At 43.9% G+C, this 21,248-nt stretch overlaps 2 protein-coding genes across 5 annotated transcripts in view; one reads left to right on the top strand and one right to left on the bottom strand.

The window, feature by feature from the left end:
• foxn4 (forkhead box N4) lies at window positions 1–10,510 on the top strand. 2 transcript variants are annotated; one of them, XM_055918931.1, is made up of 10 exons: window positions 1–910; window positions 1,632–1,732; window positions 4,638–4,822; window positions 5,295–5,407; window positions 5,541–5,651; window positions 6,037–6,104; window positions 6,340–6,436; window positions 6,684–6,891; window positions 7,312–7,707; window positions 7,857–10,510. In XM_055918931.1, the coding sequence occupies exons 2-10, from the start codon at window positions 1,653–1,655 to the stop codon at window positions 8,114–8,116; spliced, it is 1,518 nt and encodes a 505-aa protein (XP_055774906.1). In that variant the 5' UTR covers window positions 1–910; window positions 1,632–1,652; the 3' UTR covers window positions 8,117–10,510. The 2 variants fall into 2 exon arrangements, with proteins under 2 accessions (XP_055774906.1, XP_055774905.1); XM_055918930.1 differs by having other exon boundaries at window positions 5,977–6,104.
• A 4-nt stretch (window positions 10,511–10,514) lies between these two features.
• LOC129853175 (acetyl-CoA carboxylase 2-like) overlaps window positions 10,515–21,248 on the bottom strand; it is a 67,393-nt gene continuing 56,659 nt past the window's right edge. For all 3 annotated transcript variants that reach the window (XM_055918924.1, XM_055918925.1, XM_055918926.1), the window contains 18 exons: window positions 20,594–20,797; window positions 20,145–20,300; window positions 19,862–19,984; window positions 19,451–19,720; window positions 18,913–19,010; window positions 18,659–18,779; window positions 18,386–18,496; window positions 17,685–17,828; window positions 17,295–17,415; window positions 16,994–17,090; window positions 16,562–16,658; window positions 15,013–15,148; window positions 14,552–14,729; window positions 14,248–14,360; window positions 13,819–13,973; window positions 13,212–13,382; window positions 12,837–12,973; window positions 10,515–12,726 (listed from right to left, as the gene is read on the bottom strand). In XM_055918924.1, coding sequence (XP_055774899.1) covers window positions 12,600–12,726; window positions 12,837–12,973; window positions 13,212–13,382; window positions 13,819–13,973; window positions 14,248–14,360; window positions 14,552–14,729; window positions 15,013–15,148; window positions 16,562–16,658; window positions 16,994–17,090; window positions 17,295–17,415; window positions 17,685–17,828; window positions 18,386–18,496; window positions 18,659–18,779; window positions 18,913–19,010; window positions 19,451–19,720; window positions 19,862–19,984; window positions 20,145–20,300; window positions 20,594–20,797 — 2,559 coding nt within the window. In that variant the 3' untranslated portion in view covers window positions 10,515–12,599. The remainder of the gene's footprint in view (window positions 12,727–12,836; window positions 12,974–13,211; window positions 13,383–13,818; window positions 13,974–14,247; window positions 14,361–14,551; window positions 14,730–15,012; window positions 15,149–16,561; window positions 16,659–16,993; window positions 17,091–17,294; window positions 17,416–17,684; window positions 17,829–18,385; window positions 18,497–18,658; window positions 18,780–18,912; window positions 19,011–19,450; window positions 19,721–19,861; window positions 19,985–20,144; window positions 20,301–20,593; window positions 20,798–21,248) is intronic.

Raw genomic sequence — 21,248 nt, 5'->3', positions numbered from 1 at the left:
AAGACGCGGGTGCAGCGGCGGGGAAACAAATTGTCTACAAGCACTCGCCTTTTAATTCACATTCATTCCGTTTCAGACGCTAACAAGCAGCGATAGACACAATCAGAGTCGAAGGTCTCTAATAATTACTATGTTGGAATACTTGAAAACTGGAACTTGGGAGGACTGGACATTATATCGAAGGGAAATTGTATAGGGTACAAATACGCTATAGGACTACATATTTCTTAAGCAGTTATTCCTCTTATTTTTTATTTAAATGAATTTGTTTTAATTTGTAGCGCTGATTTCAAATTAATACCGGGCAAAGTGATGTATTAATGTTGTGTATTGTAGGCTACAGCGACGCATCTAAAGCGCACCTGCGCCTCGATCTTGACCAAACAATTTATTTTAGCTAACAAAAAGTATCACACAAGTATGCTACCATATGTCGCCGTACAATGACAATTGTCAACTATATTGGATAGAGACTGGGTGGCTACAGCGAGAGTGGTTTGTTGTTTTGAAACCATCCTTTCTCAAATTCGTCATTGTCCATGGATAGCCTATTGTTTATCCAGAAACTCCACAATCAGTAATTAAAGGAAGTACTAGCCTAGGTGTAAATATAAAAAGTGAGATCAGACTGCATATTTTTTTGTCCATTCGGATGGTGTACTGTCTTCCACGGGAGTCTGTTACAAGTTGTTACATTGGCAGCAGCTGTCAAACCCTTGGGATCCTGCCCTTTGAGCAACAACAGGCTCCGTTAAGGTAGGTAGGCCTATTGCGCATGACAGTGTGCTGGACAGCTCCAGAGAGGGAAATTTAAAAACGGTTTTTCGGAAACAAGTGCAGCACAGTGAAAACACAGTAGACTACACGGACTCGTCAACAACTAACATTTACTGCAGATTATCCTGAACAGGTAAGATTGATTTTTTTCCGGTATGACAAGGATGAATGTCAGCAAATAGTTATGATACTTTGAGTGAGAGGGGATTATTTAAATGAGAGAACTTTTCATTTTTGTGTCATTGTTATTTCAGAAAGGGTGGGAAACGCTGCTATATTTTGGGATTGCACAAAAAGTAGTTTTTTTTATCAGTAAAAAAAGGTTAATAAATAACCTTTTCAAATGTAATGCTTATTAAAAAAGCAATCCATTTGACTTCTCTATTGTAAAACGTCAATGTTATATTATTTTGAAGAATAGGCCTACATATAATACCCCTGTAACTTGTGTATAAAAACATTGTTTGTTGTCTATTTTAATTTGCAATTGTTATGTTTTTGCCATGATAGCTGATATGATTGTCATTAGCTTATATCATTATTGTTATTAACTGGTCATAATCAGATTCAGATTTTTTTTTAAATAGTGCATTCATTGTGACCTATATGATTAATGTAGTACATAATACTATATCATACACAATATAAATACTTATTTTCCTCCATAAGTAGTCTGATGTGCTAATATTGTATTTATCTGAAGGTCATTATAATAGCCTATATAATGAGTAGACAAAACAAGGAAACAAAATTAAAATGGTTAGGTCAGTAAAAAAAAAAAAAAAAGTCTAGACTTAAATGACATCAAGTATTGAAGCCTAGTCTTATGCAGAGGCACTTTTTCCTTGTTGCAGCATTATCAAATATCCCAGGAAATGATAGAAAGTGGAATTACATCCAGGATGTCAGGAGTTCTAGAAAATTCAGGTCATCATCCCTCTCCACAAGATTACAGGTAAGACTGGATTTGTGAATTGCAATGATAAGCTTTTTGATCAAAGTTGTATCTTTGTAAAGTTGGCTCCACTTAACAAAAAAATGCAAATATGATTCAAAAGGTTTAGGTATAAGGATAACTCCAATATATATTTTCCAAAATCTCCCTATACTGTAGTTTTAATCCAACGGTAGATGGACAGCTCTTTCAGTGAAGGGAGGTGGTGTATGAAAAAGGGGAAGAAAAAAACACTACCTAAGAATAAATGATTTTGTCTGAATGGATCTGTCAGAAACCATCAGCTCTGTTTACACTCCCGCTGCCGGCACACAGTGAGACTGAGCCTCTTGGCCCGCCGGCTCCAAGGGGGAGATGGGGCTCTCCGGGTCACTAGCGAGGAGAAGTGGCTCTCAATTAGGAGGAGGTGGGAGTGGGGTCTGTGTAGTATTGAACCTCTGGGAAAGCTTGTGCGGCTTGTGCTAGACGGGGACACTATAGACCAGCATGCCGTGCCTCGTTGAACATGCTCTTTATTGTGGGTTAAGTGGGGGTGTATAGGGAAGAGGCATCCTAATTGCTGTAAAAATATTTAGGGTGATTGGCCTAGGCCTAGAGATGCTTGTGAGATTTTCAGGCAAAAATGAAAAAGCATTAAGAATGTGTTTTACATATAAAATGTGTTATAGGCTATGACTGTTTCCAATCAAGTTTAAATGTTTTGATCAAATCCCACTAATCGTTGAAGGGATATTTATGTTCTCAAATACAACCTAACATGATTTTTGTACCTTGGCTGTAGTCAATTCCTCATTCATTTAGAAATGTTTGCCAAAACACCATACAAACACCCAAATCCTATATTACAAATGTACCCTTTCTGAAGGTCGTGTCTACATTAGATTTTTGAAAAGTCACGTTATCATGTTATTGGCCTAATCCACTTTCAGATTTTGCTTTGATGCAACTCAATGACAACATTCAAAAATGGATTGAACCCCAATAAAGTTCAGACATGTCCTTCCGGAAAGGATACTGCTGTAATATGAGTTGGATTGGTCTGTTTGTAAGGTGTTTTAGACATATTTCAGAATGAATGGAACCCTATGTTAATACTGACAAAACACAATGACTATCAAATACCTAAGTAAAAGAAACCAAATACATATCCAAAAAAGTGTCTTGGGGATCCGACTACAGCCAAGGTAAATGGCAGATCATGTTAGGTTGTATTGAGTTGAACATCCCTTAATAAGACCAAAATAGTAATCTTGTTGGTATATGCTTCCATTGGAACTAGTGCTCTCTAAAATGTGTTTTACCTATTTTGATTAAGCCTTAACTCAGGGTTACAGGTGGTGAGGCATATATTTGAAAGAAAACATGCGTGTGTGTGCATGTATGTAGGCATGTGTGCATGTGTCTTTTTTGGGGGTAGAGGGAGCTCATACTACAAATCTCAAGTAGAAATAGGTGTCTGTGGAGGTGCCTGTGGTGTACAGTTTCACAGGAGCGTCTGTCACTCTGCTTTGAAAGAGACGGTTATTCACAAGCCTTTACTAGCACATGCAGTCAAGGTGTCCAAAGCCTTGTGCCAAGGCAAAGCTCTGGATGAAATGTCATTTATTCAGGTGACAGGCTGAGTGAGCAGTGTGGCCTGACCTCCATCAACCCCACCCTCCTCCCCCAGTCCCCTAGGGCCCCGTCTACTGGCCTTCTGGGTGGAGGGAGTGGGGACAGTGTGAGGGGAGAGGGTGGAAAGGGACAGGGAAGCAGATGGCATCCTATTTGTCCCTCTTGTGTGAGGGCTGTCATTCCAACAGATTAATGCAAGGGCTGGTAAAAAAAAAACGGCAGACAATCAAGGAAGGGTCTGGGTGGAAACAATAGAGCCACGTGCCACTGGACAGATTTGTCGTTTGGGACACAATAGGTGATCATTTTTCAATAGACAAGGCCAACTGTTGCAGAGCGACATGTGCCGCTCTCCCATATTTTCAAATGATCTCATGCGCTGTTTACTTATGATTCAGCCAATGGGTAGAGGGAGATTGTAGTCACCTGATGTAGGGGTGATTTTGTTTGCAGTTGGGGTGGGGTGGGGAGCCGGGGGATCCTACAGTCTCCAGACCCACAAAGTAACTGAATAGTGAGTGTCGTCATAGCGACCCCAATTACTGAACTATTCTACAGTAAGTGTGTGGAGAGACGACTGGAGAGGATTCTTCTCTTTTCTCCCTGCAGAGCCCTCCTGTCTTAAAAGAAATAATGAGCAAAAGCTGATTGGCACCCTATGCCCCGATTAAGCAGTAAATCTTAACCAATAATGTACGCGTATGGGAATTAATTGTTGACACAACTTAATCATCATTAGGTGGTGGTTATGTTGCAAATCTAGTGATCACTTATTTTTATTTGTATTTCCCAAAACTCAGGAAGTAGATGAGAACATTAAAATTGTTGATAAGGTCATAAGCAAGTTAATGAAGAGGGATTAATAATAACGAGAATGTTGGCTTTTTATACATAATGTTACTATTACAGTAATTAGCTAATCAAATAGCACTCTATAATATACTTGTGGTAAATCCCAGATAAGATTATACTCCTGGATTATGATTCATTTTCACTTCTCCCAATCCAATGTTGGATGCATTACTTTAGGTTTAATGGAATACATGTCTGTTCAGTCAAGTGTCCTATTTATTTGCCCTAGATATAACCAGACCTGAATAGTATGAATACTATTTATAAAGCTGGTACTTACACATTTGTTTTGGGGTTTGTACTTTTGGGATTATTATTTTTTGCTTCCATGGCAACAATGATTTCAACTAGTATTTGAACCCAGGTCTGGATATATCCTACAGTTGTATGCTAGGCTGTGTATATGAGTGGTTGTGTTGCTTGTGGCCCGTCCCTGCAGACTTCTGACCACAGACCCCTCCCAGCTTCAAGAGGATCTCCCTGGGGAACTGCAGTCTCTGTCATGGCTCACATCTGTAGATGTTCCCCGGCTGCAGCAGATGGCCGATGGTCGCGGTGGTGGCGGAGGAGACTTCAACGGGCCTTCCCAGGGGCAGGGGGGCAGCCTGCTTGAGCAGCAGACAGGTGAGACACACAAAAACACACACACACGCCAATTGGGGGAGCCTGCACCATTTCAAATCCACACACACGCTCTGATTGGATAGTTCAGGAGTGCTTCTGGGCTCTGATGCTGAAGAGGACAAATTGATCAAAATGATTACAGTTGGAAACATAACTGCCAACCTGGCTAATGAGACTGGCAAGACCAATAGAATGATTAAAGTACAGTATAAGGGGATATAGACCTGGACCTATACTGATATTTGATAGGGCCATGGACCCTGTCTTAATGCTTTACAAATGCATCCTTCCTTCTTATCTTCCTTGAAGCACAATCATATATCCGAATACTTAAATTGGTGAATGTAATAGGGTGGTAACCTTGCTCAGCCCTATCCAATCACTTGTGTTTACCTGGAGGAAGGATGCATTTCTAAAGTATGTGTGGAGATTGAAAACTGACCTGGATTTTGTACTGCTTCCTTCCTCACAGCTCAACTGAACAGCATGACCATGGCAGGGGGACAGGGAGCCATGATCCACCTACAGAGCAACATGCAGCACAGCCCCCTGGGAATTAACGTCATCACCGCCCACAGCGGAAATGTAAGTTATGGATCCTGACATTAAAAAATACATATATGATTTATCCAAACTGTTTTATTAATCAGTGCTTATTCTCTAGTTAAATGAAATCATATAGTAAATATACTAAAGTTGCCCTGGGTCTATTCCACAGATGTCTCCATTCTCCATGAATGGGCAGCCCTCCCCGGTGTACCAATGCCCTGCCTCTGCCTACCAACCTACAGCCCAACAAGTTTTCACTCTGACCCAGGCTAGCCAGCAGGTAACTACGTCATCCCTACAACTGGGCTGTGGATACAGTTTGTGAATTAGACATGAATTGTTACATATAGTTACATAGTATTGTTAGAGTATTTAGTAAATGACAATGTAACAACCTATTAATACAGTATTGTTAGCGTAAATACAGTGTTACTACATGGGTATATGAGCAACTTAATGTAGTGTTAGAGATTATTCTATGAGTTTATGGCCTACTGCTGATTAAGGGTTTGATGTTTATATGGCATTAATTAAAACACCATTTTTATTTAAAATAAATAATATACATTACAAATATTCTAGATTGTTCTCTCATTTTCTCTCAGTGTTCTCCTGCTGGGTTCTATAGCAATGTCTCCTTCAACAACCAAAACCTGTTCACACAGCCGCGCCTGGCTCCACAAAACCAGGACCTACAGCCCAAGTCTTTCCCGAAGCCCATCTACTCCTACAGGTAAGCCTCCCCTGGGCCAAGGGGCATTACAGTAGTATTGTATTGCCCGGGTCATGTTCACTAGGGCACAGAAAGGAAAATCACAATTCAGTAGTTCCCCGTTTAAGTCCATTTTCTTCCCTTTGGTGCCTAATGAACAACACCCTGGTCTAATTATCAACCATATGTAATGTATTTACTTCCTAGATTTATAACTAAATGGTAATATTGTCTTTCTACTTTGATCCATCCTCAGCTGTTTGATTGCTATGGCTCTGAAGAACAGCAAGACGGGCAGTCTCCCTGTCAGCGAGATCTACAGCTTTATGAAGGAGCATTTCCCCTACTTTAAGGTAAGACTTGAGCAGATCCTCTAAGGGCTGGTTTCTCGGACCCAGTTTAAGCCTAACCCTGGAATAAAAAGCATGCTCAATGAAGAATCACCATTGAACATGCTTTTTAGTCCAGGACCGGGTCCAGAAAACTGGCCTAATATTCAATAGGGATTGGGGAAGCAGATATGTTGCATGGAAGTTAGCATTGTGTTCAGTAAGTCGTTTAAATGTCTCCTTCCTCTCCTTGGGGTTGTTTTCCCTGTAGACAGCACCAGACGGATGGAAGAACTCAGTCCGACACAACCTGTCTCTAAACAAGTGCTTTGAGAAGGTGGAGAACAAAATGAGCGGCTCCTCACGTAAGGGCTGCCTCTGGGCCCTGAACCCGGCCAAGATCGACAAGATGGAGGAGGAGATGCAGAAGTGGAAGCGCAAGGACCTACCAGCCATCCGTCGCAGCATGGCCAACCCAGGTGAGACCACAGGGCTGACTGAGGTCTATTCACACACAACCTGGATCCTGTTCAATAGGCACAAAATAGAGGAAAAGAGACTGAAACCGGGAGGAACAACCTGAACTCATTTTTGTTATCCTTTGCAAAAGGATAACTTTTTTGAAAGATTCTGTGTGCTCTATTGAACACGGCCCATCAATGAAGAACACGACCCTCCACCAATGAAGATGATTATTCCCCCTCAGTTTTATATGTCTATGTGGCAACTGTCACGGCTACAGTACAGTTGGTTATGTTCCAATTGACACTAATATGCTACATTTCTGTGGTCTGCGATAAGCAGCATTACAGAGAAAGAATCTGCTAAGTTTGTTTTAAATGGACAGTTATCAGTCTGTCATCAGCTGCTAATCTGCACTGTTTTTCTCTCTCTGTCAGATGAGTTGGACAAGCTGATCACGGACCGCCCAGAGAGCTGCAGACGAAAGCCCATGGACCCCGGGATGACCCGTCTCCCCAGCTGTCCGTCCGGCCTAACCCTGCCTGTCCCAGGCCAGATGCAACCCCAGCCCGTGGTCACCCTGTCCCTGCAGTGCCTGCCCATGCACCAGCACCACCAGCTTCATGCCCAGCTCCAGGCCAATGCCCAGGCCAGGCTGGCCTCGGTATCCCCCGCCCATAAACCCCCCCTCCACACCGTTCCTGACCTCTCCCACAGCCCTCTCTCCACCGAGCATCCCGGCAAGCAGCCTCATGACTTCTACAGTCTCCACGGTGACGTCAACGCAGAGGTGGACGCACTGGACCCCAGCATCATGGACTTCGCTCTACAAGGTGGGTAGCTATAGCACCTAGTCACAACATGATATACTAATTGAACAATCCTCAAACCAATGTTACTTGCACTGGAGTTGGCCATTTTCTTGTCTCTTAGAAGCAGTGATGACCATTGACGTGACAAAATGAGTTCCTTCTGTCCTCAGGTAACCTGTGGGAGGAGATGAAAGATGACAGCTTTAACCTGGAAGCGTTGGGCACCTTCAGTAACTCTCCTCTGCGTTTGTCTGACTGTGACCTGGGTGCCATGACCGGCAGCCTCCCTCCTGTCTCCAGTGGAGGCAGCATGCCCTTCTCAGACCTGCAGGCGACAGGACTGTTCACCTCATACGCCGCCCTGGACGCCCTCTCCTCCCAGTACATGGGCACGCCAGGCAACAGCAAGCCCATCACCGCCCTGCTTTAATGAAAACATCCCCACCACAGAGTGGAAGTCAAAGATAGAGCTGTACTGATGCATCACCAACAGAATCAAAATACCTTCTTTTGTTTTGCACAGTGGCTCTACTTGTCGAGCTCACTCCTGGCACCAAAAACCCCCCCACATCTTCTTTGACTGAAAAGCGTGAACCCTCATTGGTTTTCTCTGTACACAATGACAGTGTAACTTGTGTTGCCATCCCCAAGCCACTACTTCAGATGTGAGAAAGAGGTCCGTTTGGAGACTGATTTGATCAAAATAATTTTAAAACCACACACATACAGGGTCTTCGGAAAGTATTCAGACCCCTTGACTTTTCCCACAATTTGTTACGTTACAGCCTTATTCTAAAATTGATTAAATCAGTCTACACACAATACCCCATAATGACAAAACAAAAACAGGTTTTGGGAAAATGTAGCTAATTAAAAGAATAAATAAATGGAAATATCACATTTACATAAATATTCAGACCCTTTACTCAGGACTTTGTTGAAGCACCTTTGGCAGCGATTACAGCATCGAGTCGTCTTGGGTATGACGCTACAAGCTTGGCACACCTGTATTTGGGTAGTTTCTCCCATTCTTCTCTGCAGATCCTCTCAAGCTGTCAGGTTGGATGGGGAGCGTCGCTGAGCTCTTTTCAGGTTTCTCCAGAGAGGTTAGATCGGGTTCAAGTCTGGGCTCTGGCTGGGCCACTCAAGGACATTCAGAGACTTGCCCCGAAGCCACTCCTGCCTTGTCTTGGCTGTGTGCTTAGGGTCATTGTCATGTTGGAAGGTGGACCTTCACCCCAGTATGAGGTCCTGAGCGCTCTGGAGCAGGTTTTCATCAAGGATTTCTCTGTACTTTGCTCCGTTCATCTTTCCCTAGATCCTGACAAGTCTCCCAGTCCCTGCTGCTGAAAAATATCCCCACAGCATGATGCTGCCACCACCGTGCTTCACCATAGGGATGGTGCCAGGTTTCCTCCAGATGTGACGCTTGGCATTCAGGCCAATCTTGGTTTCATCAGACCAGACAATCTTGTTGAGAGTCTTTAGGTGCCTTTTGGTAAACTCCAAGCGGGCTGTCATGTGCCCTTTCACTGAGAAGTGGCATCCGTCTGGCCACTCTACCATAAAGGCCTGATTGGTGGAGTGCTACATAGATGGCTGTCCTTCTGGAAGGTTCTCCCATCTCCACAGAGGAGCTCTGTCAGAGTAACTATTAGGTTCTTGGTCACCTCCCTGACCAAGGCCCTTCTCCCCCGATTGCTCAGTTTAGCCGTGCGGCCAGCTCTAGGAAGAGTCTTGGTGGTTTCAAACTATTTCCATTTAAGAATGATGGAGGCCACTGTGTTCTTGGGGATCTTCAATGCTGCAGAAATGTTTTAGTACCCTTCCCTTGTTTTGTGCCTCGACACTATCCTGTCTCGGAGATCTACAGACAATTCCTTCGCTTGTTTTTTGCCAAAAAACATTTCTTATCAACTGTGGGACCTTATATGGACAGGTGTGTGCCTTTCCAAATCATGTCCAATCAATTGAATTTACCACAGGTGGACTCCAATCAAGTTGTAGAAAAATCTCAAGGATGATTAATGGAAACAGGATGCACCTGAGCTCAATTTCAAGTCTCATAGCAAAAGGTCTTAATACTTATGTAAATAACGTATCTGTTTTTTTTTTATACATTTGCAAAAAAATCTTAAACCTGTTTTCGCTTTGTCATTATGGGGTATTGAGTGTAGATTGCTGAAAAAATTATAATATTTAATACATTTTAGAATAAGGCTGTAACTTAACAAAATGTAGAAAAAGTCAAGGGGTCGGAATACTTTCCGAAGGTACTGTGTACTGTAAGCAAGAGGAGTAACCAATGGCGGCTAAGAGGGAAACTCAAAAACGCAAATTGACTAAAATATACCGACATCTCTGGTGGAACTTTGCCAAGAAAAGACTCAAGAGCTGTGCTACCCTGTAGTACACCAACTACTAACTTACCATCTGCTAGTTATTGTACCATTGGCATTCCTGTGTTTGTCAGCCTTACCATGTTATTGTTAAGTTCCCTGTTCTTTATCTGTTGTCTGTATCATCGTAGGAAGTATTACTGTGATGTTTTATTTATATTGGAGAAAGGGAGGAATTTATCAAACACGGTTTACTGTATATATTTGTATGTTTCAAATCCCTTCTATCTCCACGGAAAAGCTTTAGTTTCTTAAACAGTATTTACCCATACATTCCAAAACAGGTCAGCATTGGAAAATATGCTAAAATCAGTCAAATTCCGAATTTCATCATTGAAGTATTCACATGATTTTTTATGACTAAAGGCTGTCAGGCTACATGTACTTTAAAATTACACAAAAACAATAAAATCACAATGGGTAAATCAGTTTCAGTTTCGTGCTGAAAATAGATTCATTACATTTATTTACTTTACCTCCTATTAGGGTTACATACACAAAATAGAAGATATTTTATATATATTATTGACACAATTTCAAATGGATATCTGATATTTTGTTGAAGGCAACAGCAGGAGAATAGCTTGGGGTCTCTCGGTTACAATTTTGTCATTTATCCATTGTACTGTTGTCTGCCCCTGTTCACCTGAGTTTAAGCAACAATCAGAATTATATTAAACACAATGAAAACATGTACACGTATTCATATCACATACAAAAAGATAGCATAAATCATGATCTTCTTTAGGTGTCCATTTGTTCCAAATGAGCACCATACAAATACTAAGGGTGTGAATTTATCTACTGGCATTTAGATTGTTCAGCCAGACTACACACCATGTATACACTATCAATAACCAGGTTTCCATCCAACCTTTTTATGCGAGTAAAGTACATGTTGGATAAAAAAGGTGACAACAGGCCTGACGCAAATTTGTAGGTAAACTTCACAAATGTCGACAAAACAAAATACAGGGTTATTATAAAGTGGGTTATTTTTGTGTCGGTAAAATGTATTATGTGAGAAACGGCGGTGAAAATGCCTTTATGCGAAAATATTGCTATAATAACCATCATATCAAAGTAAACTTGGAGTCACGTGATGACATGTGTCGTCCTCACACTAGACTCTTAGGGAAAGCATGCAGTTAATTAGGCTACAGATTAAATAAATGATGAACTTTCACAGGGTGGTGAAAGTGCACGGTGATGAGCTTGATGCTCTTTTCCAATAAATATCGAGGGTCTTATTCTGGTGACATGATAATCAATGATTGGCTGCTGTTTGACAAATCAAAATAATCTCGCTCATTTTGTCCATGTAGGCTAGCCTACCTGCACTGTATATCTGCGAGTTGTTGGCTAACATGCAAATTATTCGACCCGAATGAGCACATTCGCTATATAACAAAAAAAAGTGAGAAAACCATCAGTAAAGTTGAAAATGGGATTTTAACAGCAAAAGTAATTTTTTTGTGCATACCTCATCACGCAGAGCCTTTTATCCACAACAAGTCAATTTGATGTTAACACAACTCTGGTGGGAAAATGCACATGCTGATTTTAGAATATTGGCATGAAAATCTGTCGCCAATTGGATGGAAACAAAAAAATACAAATAAAATGACTCAGGAATAACACAGGTGTATTTCTAATTCAGTCAAACACCAATAATACAAAGAAAGAAATTCAAGGGCACAAGAATAAACACTGGTGGTAACGTTAAGTACAAAAAAAGCTTTTACCTGACTTTCAAATTGCACACGGTTAAGCTTTTAAAGACTACACTGACTTAAAACTAACCTTTTGTTTAATTAGGGAAAGAAAACAGAAAATTCCTCTTCGTACAGTATGTCGTACATTCAGAGGATAGCAATGAGAATCTTTATTAGAATACTGACAAAAAGGCCCATGGTTCAATCCATTCAATTAATGTTTTTAGATGTTACATTTTTGAAACAAATGGGTTTTCCCATCCTATTGATAATGTGAATTTGAAATGCCAGCAAGTAGTGGTGGTTCCCTCTGATCACAGCAATGTCAACCGCTACATGGAACCAGACCGTTTTGTTTGCCTGCCTGTAGTGTCAGGTGGGTGGGGTTTGTACTTTTGATCATTTTCTATTGGTTCCATTGGAACAGGCAAGCTCAAACAAGCTCAAATACAGTATTTGAAATGATCCGAGATAGTATTTGAACCCAGGCCTGCTTGGAACATCCTAAACATGTCCAATCACAGCATGTAGTACATGTGCAGTATATAGTGGCAGGGTGAATCTCTGCTGTGTCTGGTTACAGTGTGTGAGTAGCACTAACTAGCCCTAACCCTGAGAATAAGACAAGCTTTAGTCTTCTTAGCTTTATTAGCTCACCTGATTACAACAGAAAGTAGGATGCACTGGAGAAGATGCTGGCCCTAGGGTCCACACGTCTACTTCTCTAGTCTCTCTCGTATGGTACAACTACACGGATGTCTTGTGTAAGGCGTCAGGCAGCTCAGCTCAGACCTAGAGTTTAACTGGGAGCCGTGCCGTCCATCGTGGCCAGCAGGTGGGAAATCTTGGCCCTCTGGGACGGAGTGATGGTCTGGCTCATGTGGATGATGCAGTCCATGGTCAACTCAGGATTGGCTTGCACCAGGCTAGAATAACAGACGCATTATACACAATAGGATTACTGGTAGTTGCTAGCATATACACACAGTACATTCAAGTGCATGCGTGTGTGTATATTATATATGTGTGTGTGTACCTGCGGATGTGTTTTAAGGCGTGGTCCCTCTTCAGGTACTTGATGTTCTCTCTGATGGCTGATCGTGTGCCGTCCTCTTTGGTCAAATGTTTCTCCAGCCACTCCACCACCGCTTTGTTGTGGTCCCAAAGGTACGCCTGGAAATGAGGCACAGAATCTCACTCTAAAACACTTCTACACACAATGGATTGGAGTGAAATAGATTGGTGTCTCCCACGCAGTAAACCAACATCTTAAACATATGGACCAAAAATAACTCCTTATGGTCAGAGGGTGACAATTAGGATTACATGTTTCAGACAGGGCTGCTACACTATAATAGCATAACACCACTTGTATGACATGAATGGAGACATTAAGTTGTGACGTCCATACCTGGACTGTTCCCTCAGTCTCCACAAACCAGCGGCGCAGCATGGACTGGATGTGTCCGTCACTCAGCTCTGGGTTGGCCTGCAGGACCTCACACTTCACCACGCCCTCCAGCAGGAGGCGCCGCAGACGCCAGTAGAAGAAGCTCCGCACGTTCTTCCAGTCCAGGATGTCCTGCATGTGACCACCGGGTTACACAGACCACCCCCGGGTTACACTAACCACCCCAGGGTTACACCGACCAACCACCGGGTTACACCGACCAACCACCGGGTTACACCGACCAACCACCGGGTTACACCGACCAACCACCGGGTTACACCGACCAACCACCGGGTTACACCGACCAACCACCGGGTTACACCGACCAACCACCGGGTTACACAGACAATACAGTGAGAGGGAGGGACACTGATGCCCCTGTCCCATTGCAGGTACAGAGAATAGGACTGTGCACGACACATGCATCTCCTGCCAGCCCATGTGCTCCCTTTGTATTTTCCTTCAACTTTATTTTGCAGTGTTGGCTCTGGGACCTTCTCTTGTTCGATTGACTATCATAACACAGAGAATGTTGTTGCAAAATACAGAGAGGAAAGTTGATTCTTACCGTGATGGCGCCCTTCTCCTGCATCCTACCAGGAGTGTCATGGAGGTCCACAAACTGCACTGCCACCTGGTGGTAAATGGGCAGTAGGAACTCCTCTCTGGCCCTCAGTTTGGCCTCCAGGTCCCGCCGCTGTTTGTCCGTCAGTTCGGGTATACCTGGTCAGTCAAGAGGATTATTCAGCCAGTGTCTCCAATGGAAAGCAGAAAATGTGTGATTCTTATTGGACAAGTCCAGGTAGTCTTATCCTGTTTCAGTCTGATTATTATTGTTTGGTGCCTAATGACCCAGTTGTTGTTTTTTAATAGTTGACAAACCCCTTTTACTCTAAACATGCAAAACCTTCAACAATTGTTATAATGCTAATGAAAAGAAAAGATGATGCCTATTGTACATATGGGTGGAACTACAGGTACTGTTGTAAGAGTTTACCAAGCTGTTCAGCCAGAACGGCGTAGATTGAGTCGATTCGGCGCATGGTCTTCAACAGGTCTTTTCTGCGATACTTGATCTCAACAGTGCCCTCTGCCTCGAGCACACCGCCCCTGGACAGGGAGAGAGTGGGAGACAAAGAGACAGAGAGAGAGACAGAGAGAAGAGGGGGAGAGAGAGAGAGAAGAGGAGAGGGAAGATAAGGGGAGGGTAAAGAGGAAGAGAGGAAGAGAGAGAGGGTAAGAGAGCAACTCATTCACATTGCAGGGAAGCTTCTCTCCTGTGTAAATGTAAAAAGGCCCACCTGCTCTCCTTGTCTGCGTAGAGCTCCATGCACAGAGGGTTGATGGTGGGGTCGATCACCACCCAGGATCCCCCTCTCAGCTCGGCGTGCGGCGGGATGTAGATCAACACGGGCTGGCGAAACTCACGCAGGCCATCCACGATGTAGGCACCGAACTTCAGCACCTGGTCGTACATGTCTGAGAGAGAAACGGACTTGCACTTGTGGTTGTATTTTATTCTATAAATGCTGGGGTGTTTTAGTGGCAGTTATTGTTCCAGTCAGTACCAGACCTGGGTTCAAATACTATTTGAAATATTTTTTATATTTTGAGCTTTACTTTTATCTGCCAGATGGGCATTCTTTGCACTTTTCTAGACTTTTCTATTGGTTCCCTTAAAACAGGCAAGCTCAATCAAGCACAGATACAGTATTTGAAATTATTTTATGTTGTATTTGAACCCATGTCGGCCAGTCTGTACCCTTCATTCCCCCGGAGAAGCCTCTCCAGTTGGCGAACACCATCAGAGGCAGCCGCTCGCGGTTGAAGTCACGGATGGCCTGGGCCGTCTTAAAGGCTGAGTCCGGGAACCACACCTGGCCAGCCTGTTGCACCAGCTGAGAGAAACACACAGAGATGGATATTACACTCTGGTGTAGCTGTCATTTGAGTCTGTGTTACCTTGTCAGATCATGTTTTTCTTTTCTAAATGATCGAAGGCATCAATACTTTATTAATGACGGCTTACTAACACGTCACCTTGGCATATGACACAAGCAGGTCCATTACGTAATCTTTAAAATACACAACATACACTGAGTGTACAAAACAGAGGGTTGTGCGGACAGTACATCACTGGGGCCGAGCTCCCTGCCATCCAGGACCTCTATATCAGGCGGTTTGAAAAGAAGGCCTGGAAAATCGTCAGACTCCAACCACCCAAGCCATAGATTTTCTCTGCTGCCGCACGACAAGCGGTACCGGTCTATAAAGTCTGACACCAACAGGCTCTTGAACAGCTTCTATCCCCAAGCAATACGACTGATAAAAATGTATCTTTATTGACCTTTTAATTCAATCTTTGCACACTCACAGGGCCCCCCACCCCACACACACTCTCTCACACATAATATGCACAAACATTTATACTGACTCTAAACACTCGGACACCCACTCACATACAAGCTGCTGCTACACTCTTTATCTTATATCCTGTTGCCTATTCCCCTTACCTCTATACATATCTACCTCCATCACTCCAGTATCCCTGCACATGTAAATATGGTATTGGAACTGACTTTTTAAATATTTCCTGTATAGAGTGTGCCTACTTATTTACTTTGTGTATTTCATATGACCTATTCTGATTTCTCATGTGTTTTTCTAGTAATACATTGTTATTGATTATTCCATTGTTGGGTTTTGAGTTTGCAAGAAAGGGATTTCAATGTACTTGTGCATGTGACATTAAAACTTGAACACATTCCTAATATTGAGTTGCACCCCCTTTTGCCCTCAGAACAGCCTCAATTCTTCTGGGTATGGTCTACAATGTGTAGAAAGCATTACACAGGGATGCTGACCCATGTTGACTCCAATGCTTCCCACAGTTATGTCGTGTTGGCAGGGTGTCTTTTGAGTGATGGACCCTTCTTGATACACATTCTTGATACACGTTGGAAACTGTTGAGCATTAAAAACCCAGCAGCAGTTCTAGACACACTCAAACCGGTGAGCCTGGCACCTACTACCACACCCCGTTCAAAGACACTTACATCTTTTGTCTTGCCCATTCACCCTCTGAATTTCACACACACACAATCCATGTCTCAATTATCCCAAGGCTTAAAAATTCTTCTTTAACCTGTCTTCTCCCCTTCATCTACACACTGATTGAAGTGGATTTAACAAGTGACATCAATAAGGGTTCATAGCTTTCACCTGGATACACGTGGTGAGTGTCGTGGAAAGAGAAGGTGTTCCTAATGTTCTGTACACTCAGTGTACAATGTGGACACTAAGCCACTCACTCTGGCCTCAGAGTCCAAGTTGGCTGGATCGGCCGGGATAGCCACCTCAACGGTGCGTGTTTCCACTGCGATGACACCAATAGGAATCCCTCCTAACCTGTGGTGTTTTTTGTTACAAGTTAGTTGTTCATTTACGTTCCGAGCACTAACATCTCAGGGGTTCCATATCCTGTAGGTATGATGCTTTACATATATTGTCAACATGTATGGACCTTTATAATGTCATATAATAACACTTAAAATATCTCTCTCTATGTATCAAATGTTTTCTACTGACTCAAAATGTCTGGTATTTAGTAGGATTAAAATGCATTTGAATTTAATCATAATGCATTGTGCCTGCAGACTTTAAGTTTTACCTGTATGTCTTCTGTCAGCATTTCTATCACAGAATTCTAGGATTACAAGTTTCTATTGTGCGTATGTGCGTACCTGGCTCTGCCTACCACTACTGTCTGGGCCCAAGATCCCAGTACCTCCATGAAGGAGCCATGGTCACAGAATCCACTCTGCCAGGCTCCTTTCACAGCTAAACACAACACACAAACAGAGTTGATTTAGTCGTCCAAAAGTGTATTGCATTTTTTTTATGCACTTTAAATAGTTGTGGTTTTGGTTCGATTCAAAATACAGTACACTACACCGTGGAATCAAACCGATAGGGATATATCCACGGGGAAACAGAATCTGGGCAGAGTTAAGAGGGTTATGTATGCTGCAGAGTGTGTCTCACTGGGGTGGGGCCTCCCGGCCAGTAGCCAGCGGGGGTCATAGGGAGCCTTGGTGGGGGTGAACTCAATCTCCCTCTCCACTGGGTCCTTGGGTGGGATCACCGGCACCGGAGAGTGCTTGTTCTGAAACCAGAGTAGAACAATGTTCTGAGATCCTCTATCTGGGGGTTGGTCGGCCGAGTTCGACCTCTTACGGGACATCTTTAGCCTGGTCCCAGATCTGTTTGTGAGGTCTTGCCAACTTGGCATCTCAGAGTAGAACTGCTGATCTAGGATTAGTTTTGTCTGTTAGATCATAATCCTAGATCAGCACTACTACTCTGAGAAGCTTTATGAATATGGGCTCAGATCTGGGACCAGGCTAGGATGTTCTTTCTCTTCTTCGAATGTACCTTAGGCATAAAGGAGAGCCACTGCAGGATGGTGAAAACGCCCTCGAAATCGTCAGGCACTGTGCTGTGTGTCACACCATTGTTGTGCATGATCTGGACGCCTCCCAGCTGATTGTTGGAGGTGTACACCTCTCGGCCCAGGACCTGCAATGAAAACAGCTCCACTGTCAACGACACGGAAAATACACCACATATCCAGTGGATTACATTCATCCTGTTCGGATGCTGCGCAACAGGGAAAGGGGGATACCTAGTCAGTTGTACAACTGTATGCCTTCAACTGAAATGTGTCTTCCGCATTTAACCCAACCCCTCTGAATCAGAGAGGTGCGGGGGGCTTGCAATAATCAACATCAACTTCTTTGCGGCCCGGGGAACAGTGGGGGTACTGGCCCAACACGCTAACCACTAGGCTACCTGCCGTCCAAGTGGTTGAAAAGCAGAAGGCATTAATGGTTATTTAAAATATATATATCTTTTTTAATAGTTTCACTATTTCTGAAATACAAGACTCCTTAAAGGGTTATTTTAGCTAAAAAAACATATTTTGATATATTCCTCGTCAGTCCACTGCTGATATGGTCTCAAATTACCATTATACCATTGTGTTATCCTAATAGTGGACCTGTGTTCACTTCTTGGAAAAGTCTTACAAGGTGTCAAAAGCATGATGAATCCAAACAGACAGGGCAGAGGCATACCTTGTTGAGGGCTCCAGCCCCAGTCAGGATGATGTGGGAGTTCTCCACCTGGATGACCCTCTGCCCCAGACGCACCAGATAGGCCCCGATCCCAATGGCACGGCACGTCACCTGCAGTAACCAGGACATAACATGGCTTTAACATAAGCTATGAGGCATGGTTGGCCTAACCACCTGGGGTATCTAACTCCAGACAAAGAGACGTGTGTGTGTGTGTGCGTGCGCGGTCTGCATGCGTGTGTCTGTTGTGGTGATGTGACGTCTCCTCCTGACCATGCTGATGGTGATGATCTCATCGTAGGCCTGGGATGTCTCCCCGGCGATGGTTCCTGATCCCCTCAGGTTCTCCACCCCCAGTCCCTCCTCGGTCCCTATGATATCAGTGATAACGTACCTGGAGCCCAGCCAATGGAATGGGAGAATGAGAGAGAGTGAGTCAGCGAATCTCTGGGATAACAAACTGTGTTTGTAAGCTGTGCTATTTGATAAAGGGGTGACTAGCCCCAGGTGAAGGGGGTGTGTCCTACCTGGACTCCCCACCCTCCTCCACATGGTGGCAGTGGACAGCGTTGGTGGAGCTGATGCGGGTGTAGTCCTGGGGCGTCAGGTACAGATACTTGAAACCCTACAGGTGCACAATAAAACAAACAGTCATCAGTCCCAAGGAAGAGGGCTCACACAGTGACAGAGACAGGGCATGACTGTGTAGAGGCTGATAGTGACTACATTATGCCATTACGCCCCACCCACCACTGTTCTGATCACAATTATGTTTGTCCAACCTAGTAGACCATGCCACCAGCACATGCGGAGGGAAGGAATACTGGTAAGTCAGAAAAGGAACATGTTTGATTGCCATGACCTCTGCTGCAGCAAATTATTTATATTTTGAATGAGTATTTCCAGCGAATGTTTTCCCCCCACCCTTTTCCAGCATGGTATGCCCTTACAAGTTTCAACCCTGCACCCAAAGACCTTTTTAGACTGACTATTGAGTTGAGCGCGTCAATAGTTAAATGGTCTGGCATAGAGTGTACTGGTCAGTAGTGCCCGGTGATAAGCCACCTTGTAAGGGTCCTGGGGGTCGATCCAGGCCACCTGGAACATGTGTCGTATCTCCTCGGCCAGGCCGATGCGCGCCCCGCTGTTGGCTGAGATGTAGATACGTGGAATGCCCTCGTCCCGGGCCAGCTCCGACGCCCGCAGGAACAGCTGGTCCTCCTGGGGCCCGAACGAGCCAATCATATAGGTGATGTCGTTGCAGATGACGATGATGTCGCGGCCCTCGGGATACTCAGGCGTCTTCATCCGCATCCGGAAGGCTACCATTCCCACCTGGGAGGGAGAGAGAGTGAAGAAGGGTATATGATTTTGCCATGTGGTTTTGGGACAACATAGGGGATTTAAAAGAAATAGGGTCCTGCTTATCTCTGTTCCAGTTCCTTCCAATCCACGTGAGCATGCCATGTGTTCTACCTGGTTGTCTCCAGGCAGGCGGTTCATTTGCACCAGTCGGTCCTGCGGGTCCAGCACCAGCTCAGTGCACATCAGCACGTCTTTAGGGTAACTGTCGCCCGGACCCCACAGCTTATAGAGGGCCTATGAGACACATGGGTTAAAAATAAATACAGTCCGCACAGTTTAAACAGAGGAAGGATCAAGAGTAAAACATTTTTTTACAGTGAGCGGTAGAGAGAAAAAGAGAGCGAAAGAGTAAGAGAGAGAGAGAGAGAGAGAGAGAGAGAGAGACGGACCCCACCTGTCGGAACATCTCAGGGAAGTCGTAGACGTAGGTGGTGCCCAGGGTCTGAGCCTGGAAGCGCTTGTACTGCAACAGGTCCTTGGTGACATAGGGATGGTTGATGAGCATGCCGTGCAGAGGGCCCTGCTTGTCTTCGTATGACTGGAACATGATCTAGAGATCAGAATGGAGACGGAGGTCAGCAGCAGCTCATAGCTTTGAATTGATAGAGAAACTTAAATAGAAAGTTCTTATCAACGATTTGTGAAGCATCTAGTCTTCATGAATGCCCTATGAAACCTTTATTAATTGTAGAATCTTTACTCCTGCACTGCTTATTCAACACCATTTCTCTGGCTGTGCAGTGTGTACCAATCTGTGCACACTGAATGTGAGTGGCAATTTCCTGTGGCATCGATAAGCAAGTGAGCTGATCCTGTTTATAGTGCTCTTCCGGATCTACCTACCTGTCCTGTTGAGGGGTCTGTGACTTCCTTATATAGGCTGATGTCCAGGTTGTAGCCCGACTCGTTGGTGAGGAACAGGTGGATGGGGATGGCGGTCCCGGTGGGCGCCAGCCGAATGTTGATCTTCAACTCGGCCTGGAGCACCCGGAGCTTCCACAGCCTACTACCGTAACGCATCACCATGGAGTGCACTGACTCCTCAATCTAAAAGGGGGAAGGGGGTGAGAGAGGACACAGAGAGGCAACACATACAGTATAGTTCATATACACATGTCAAATCAAATCAAGCTTTATTTATATAGCACATTTCAAACATGAATTCAACGCAATATGCTTCACAGGAAAAAAACAATACAGAAAAACTGAAATATTTACTACACAACAAACATAAGAGGATAAAAGCAAAAGAATAACAATAAAAACTGAAAGACTAAAAAAGCACTATAAGAAAAAACAAGCTAAAAATGTTTTAAATATTTCCACAGTTTTGGCTCCCATCAGGTTCTCTGGCAGGCTATTCCAGAGGCTGGGGGCATAATGACTAAAGGCTGCCTCTCCATGCCTCTTGGTCCTAGGCTTTAAAAGCATGGATGAGTCTTTCTGTATCAGCCTGAGATTGCCACGGTGCGGCCGTTTCTATGTTCCTCAGGTGGTA

Source organism: Salvelinus fontinalis, chromosome 4, assembly GCF_029448725.1.
Source record: "Salvelinus fontinalis isolate EN_2023a chromosome 4, ASM2944872v1, whole genome shotgun sequence".
Classification (NCBI taxonomy): Eukaryota; Metazoa; Chordata; class Actinopteri; order Salmoniformes; family Salmonidae; genus Salvelinus; species Salvelinus fontinalis.
The sequence above is the reverse complement of the archived record's forward strand: the minus strand, read 5'-3'. Positions and strand labels throughout refer to the sequence as shown.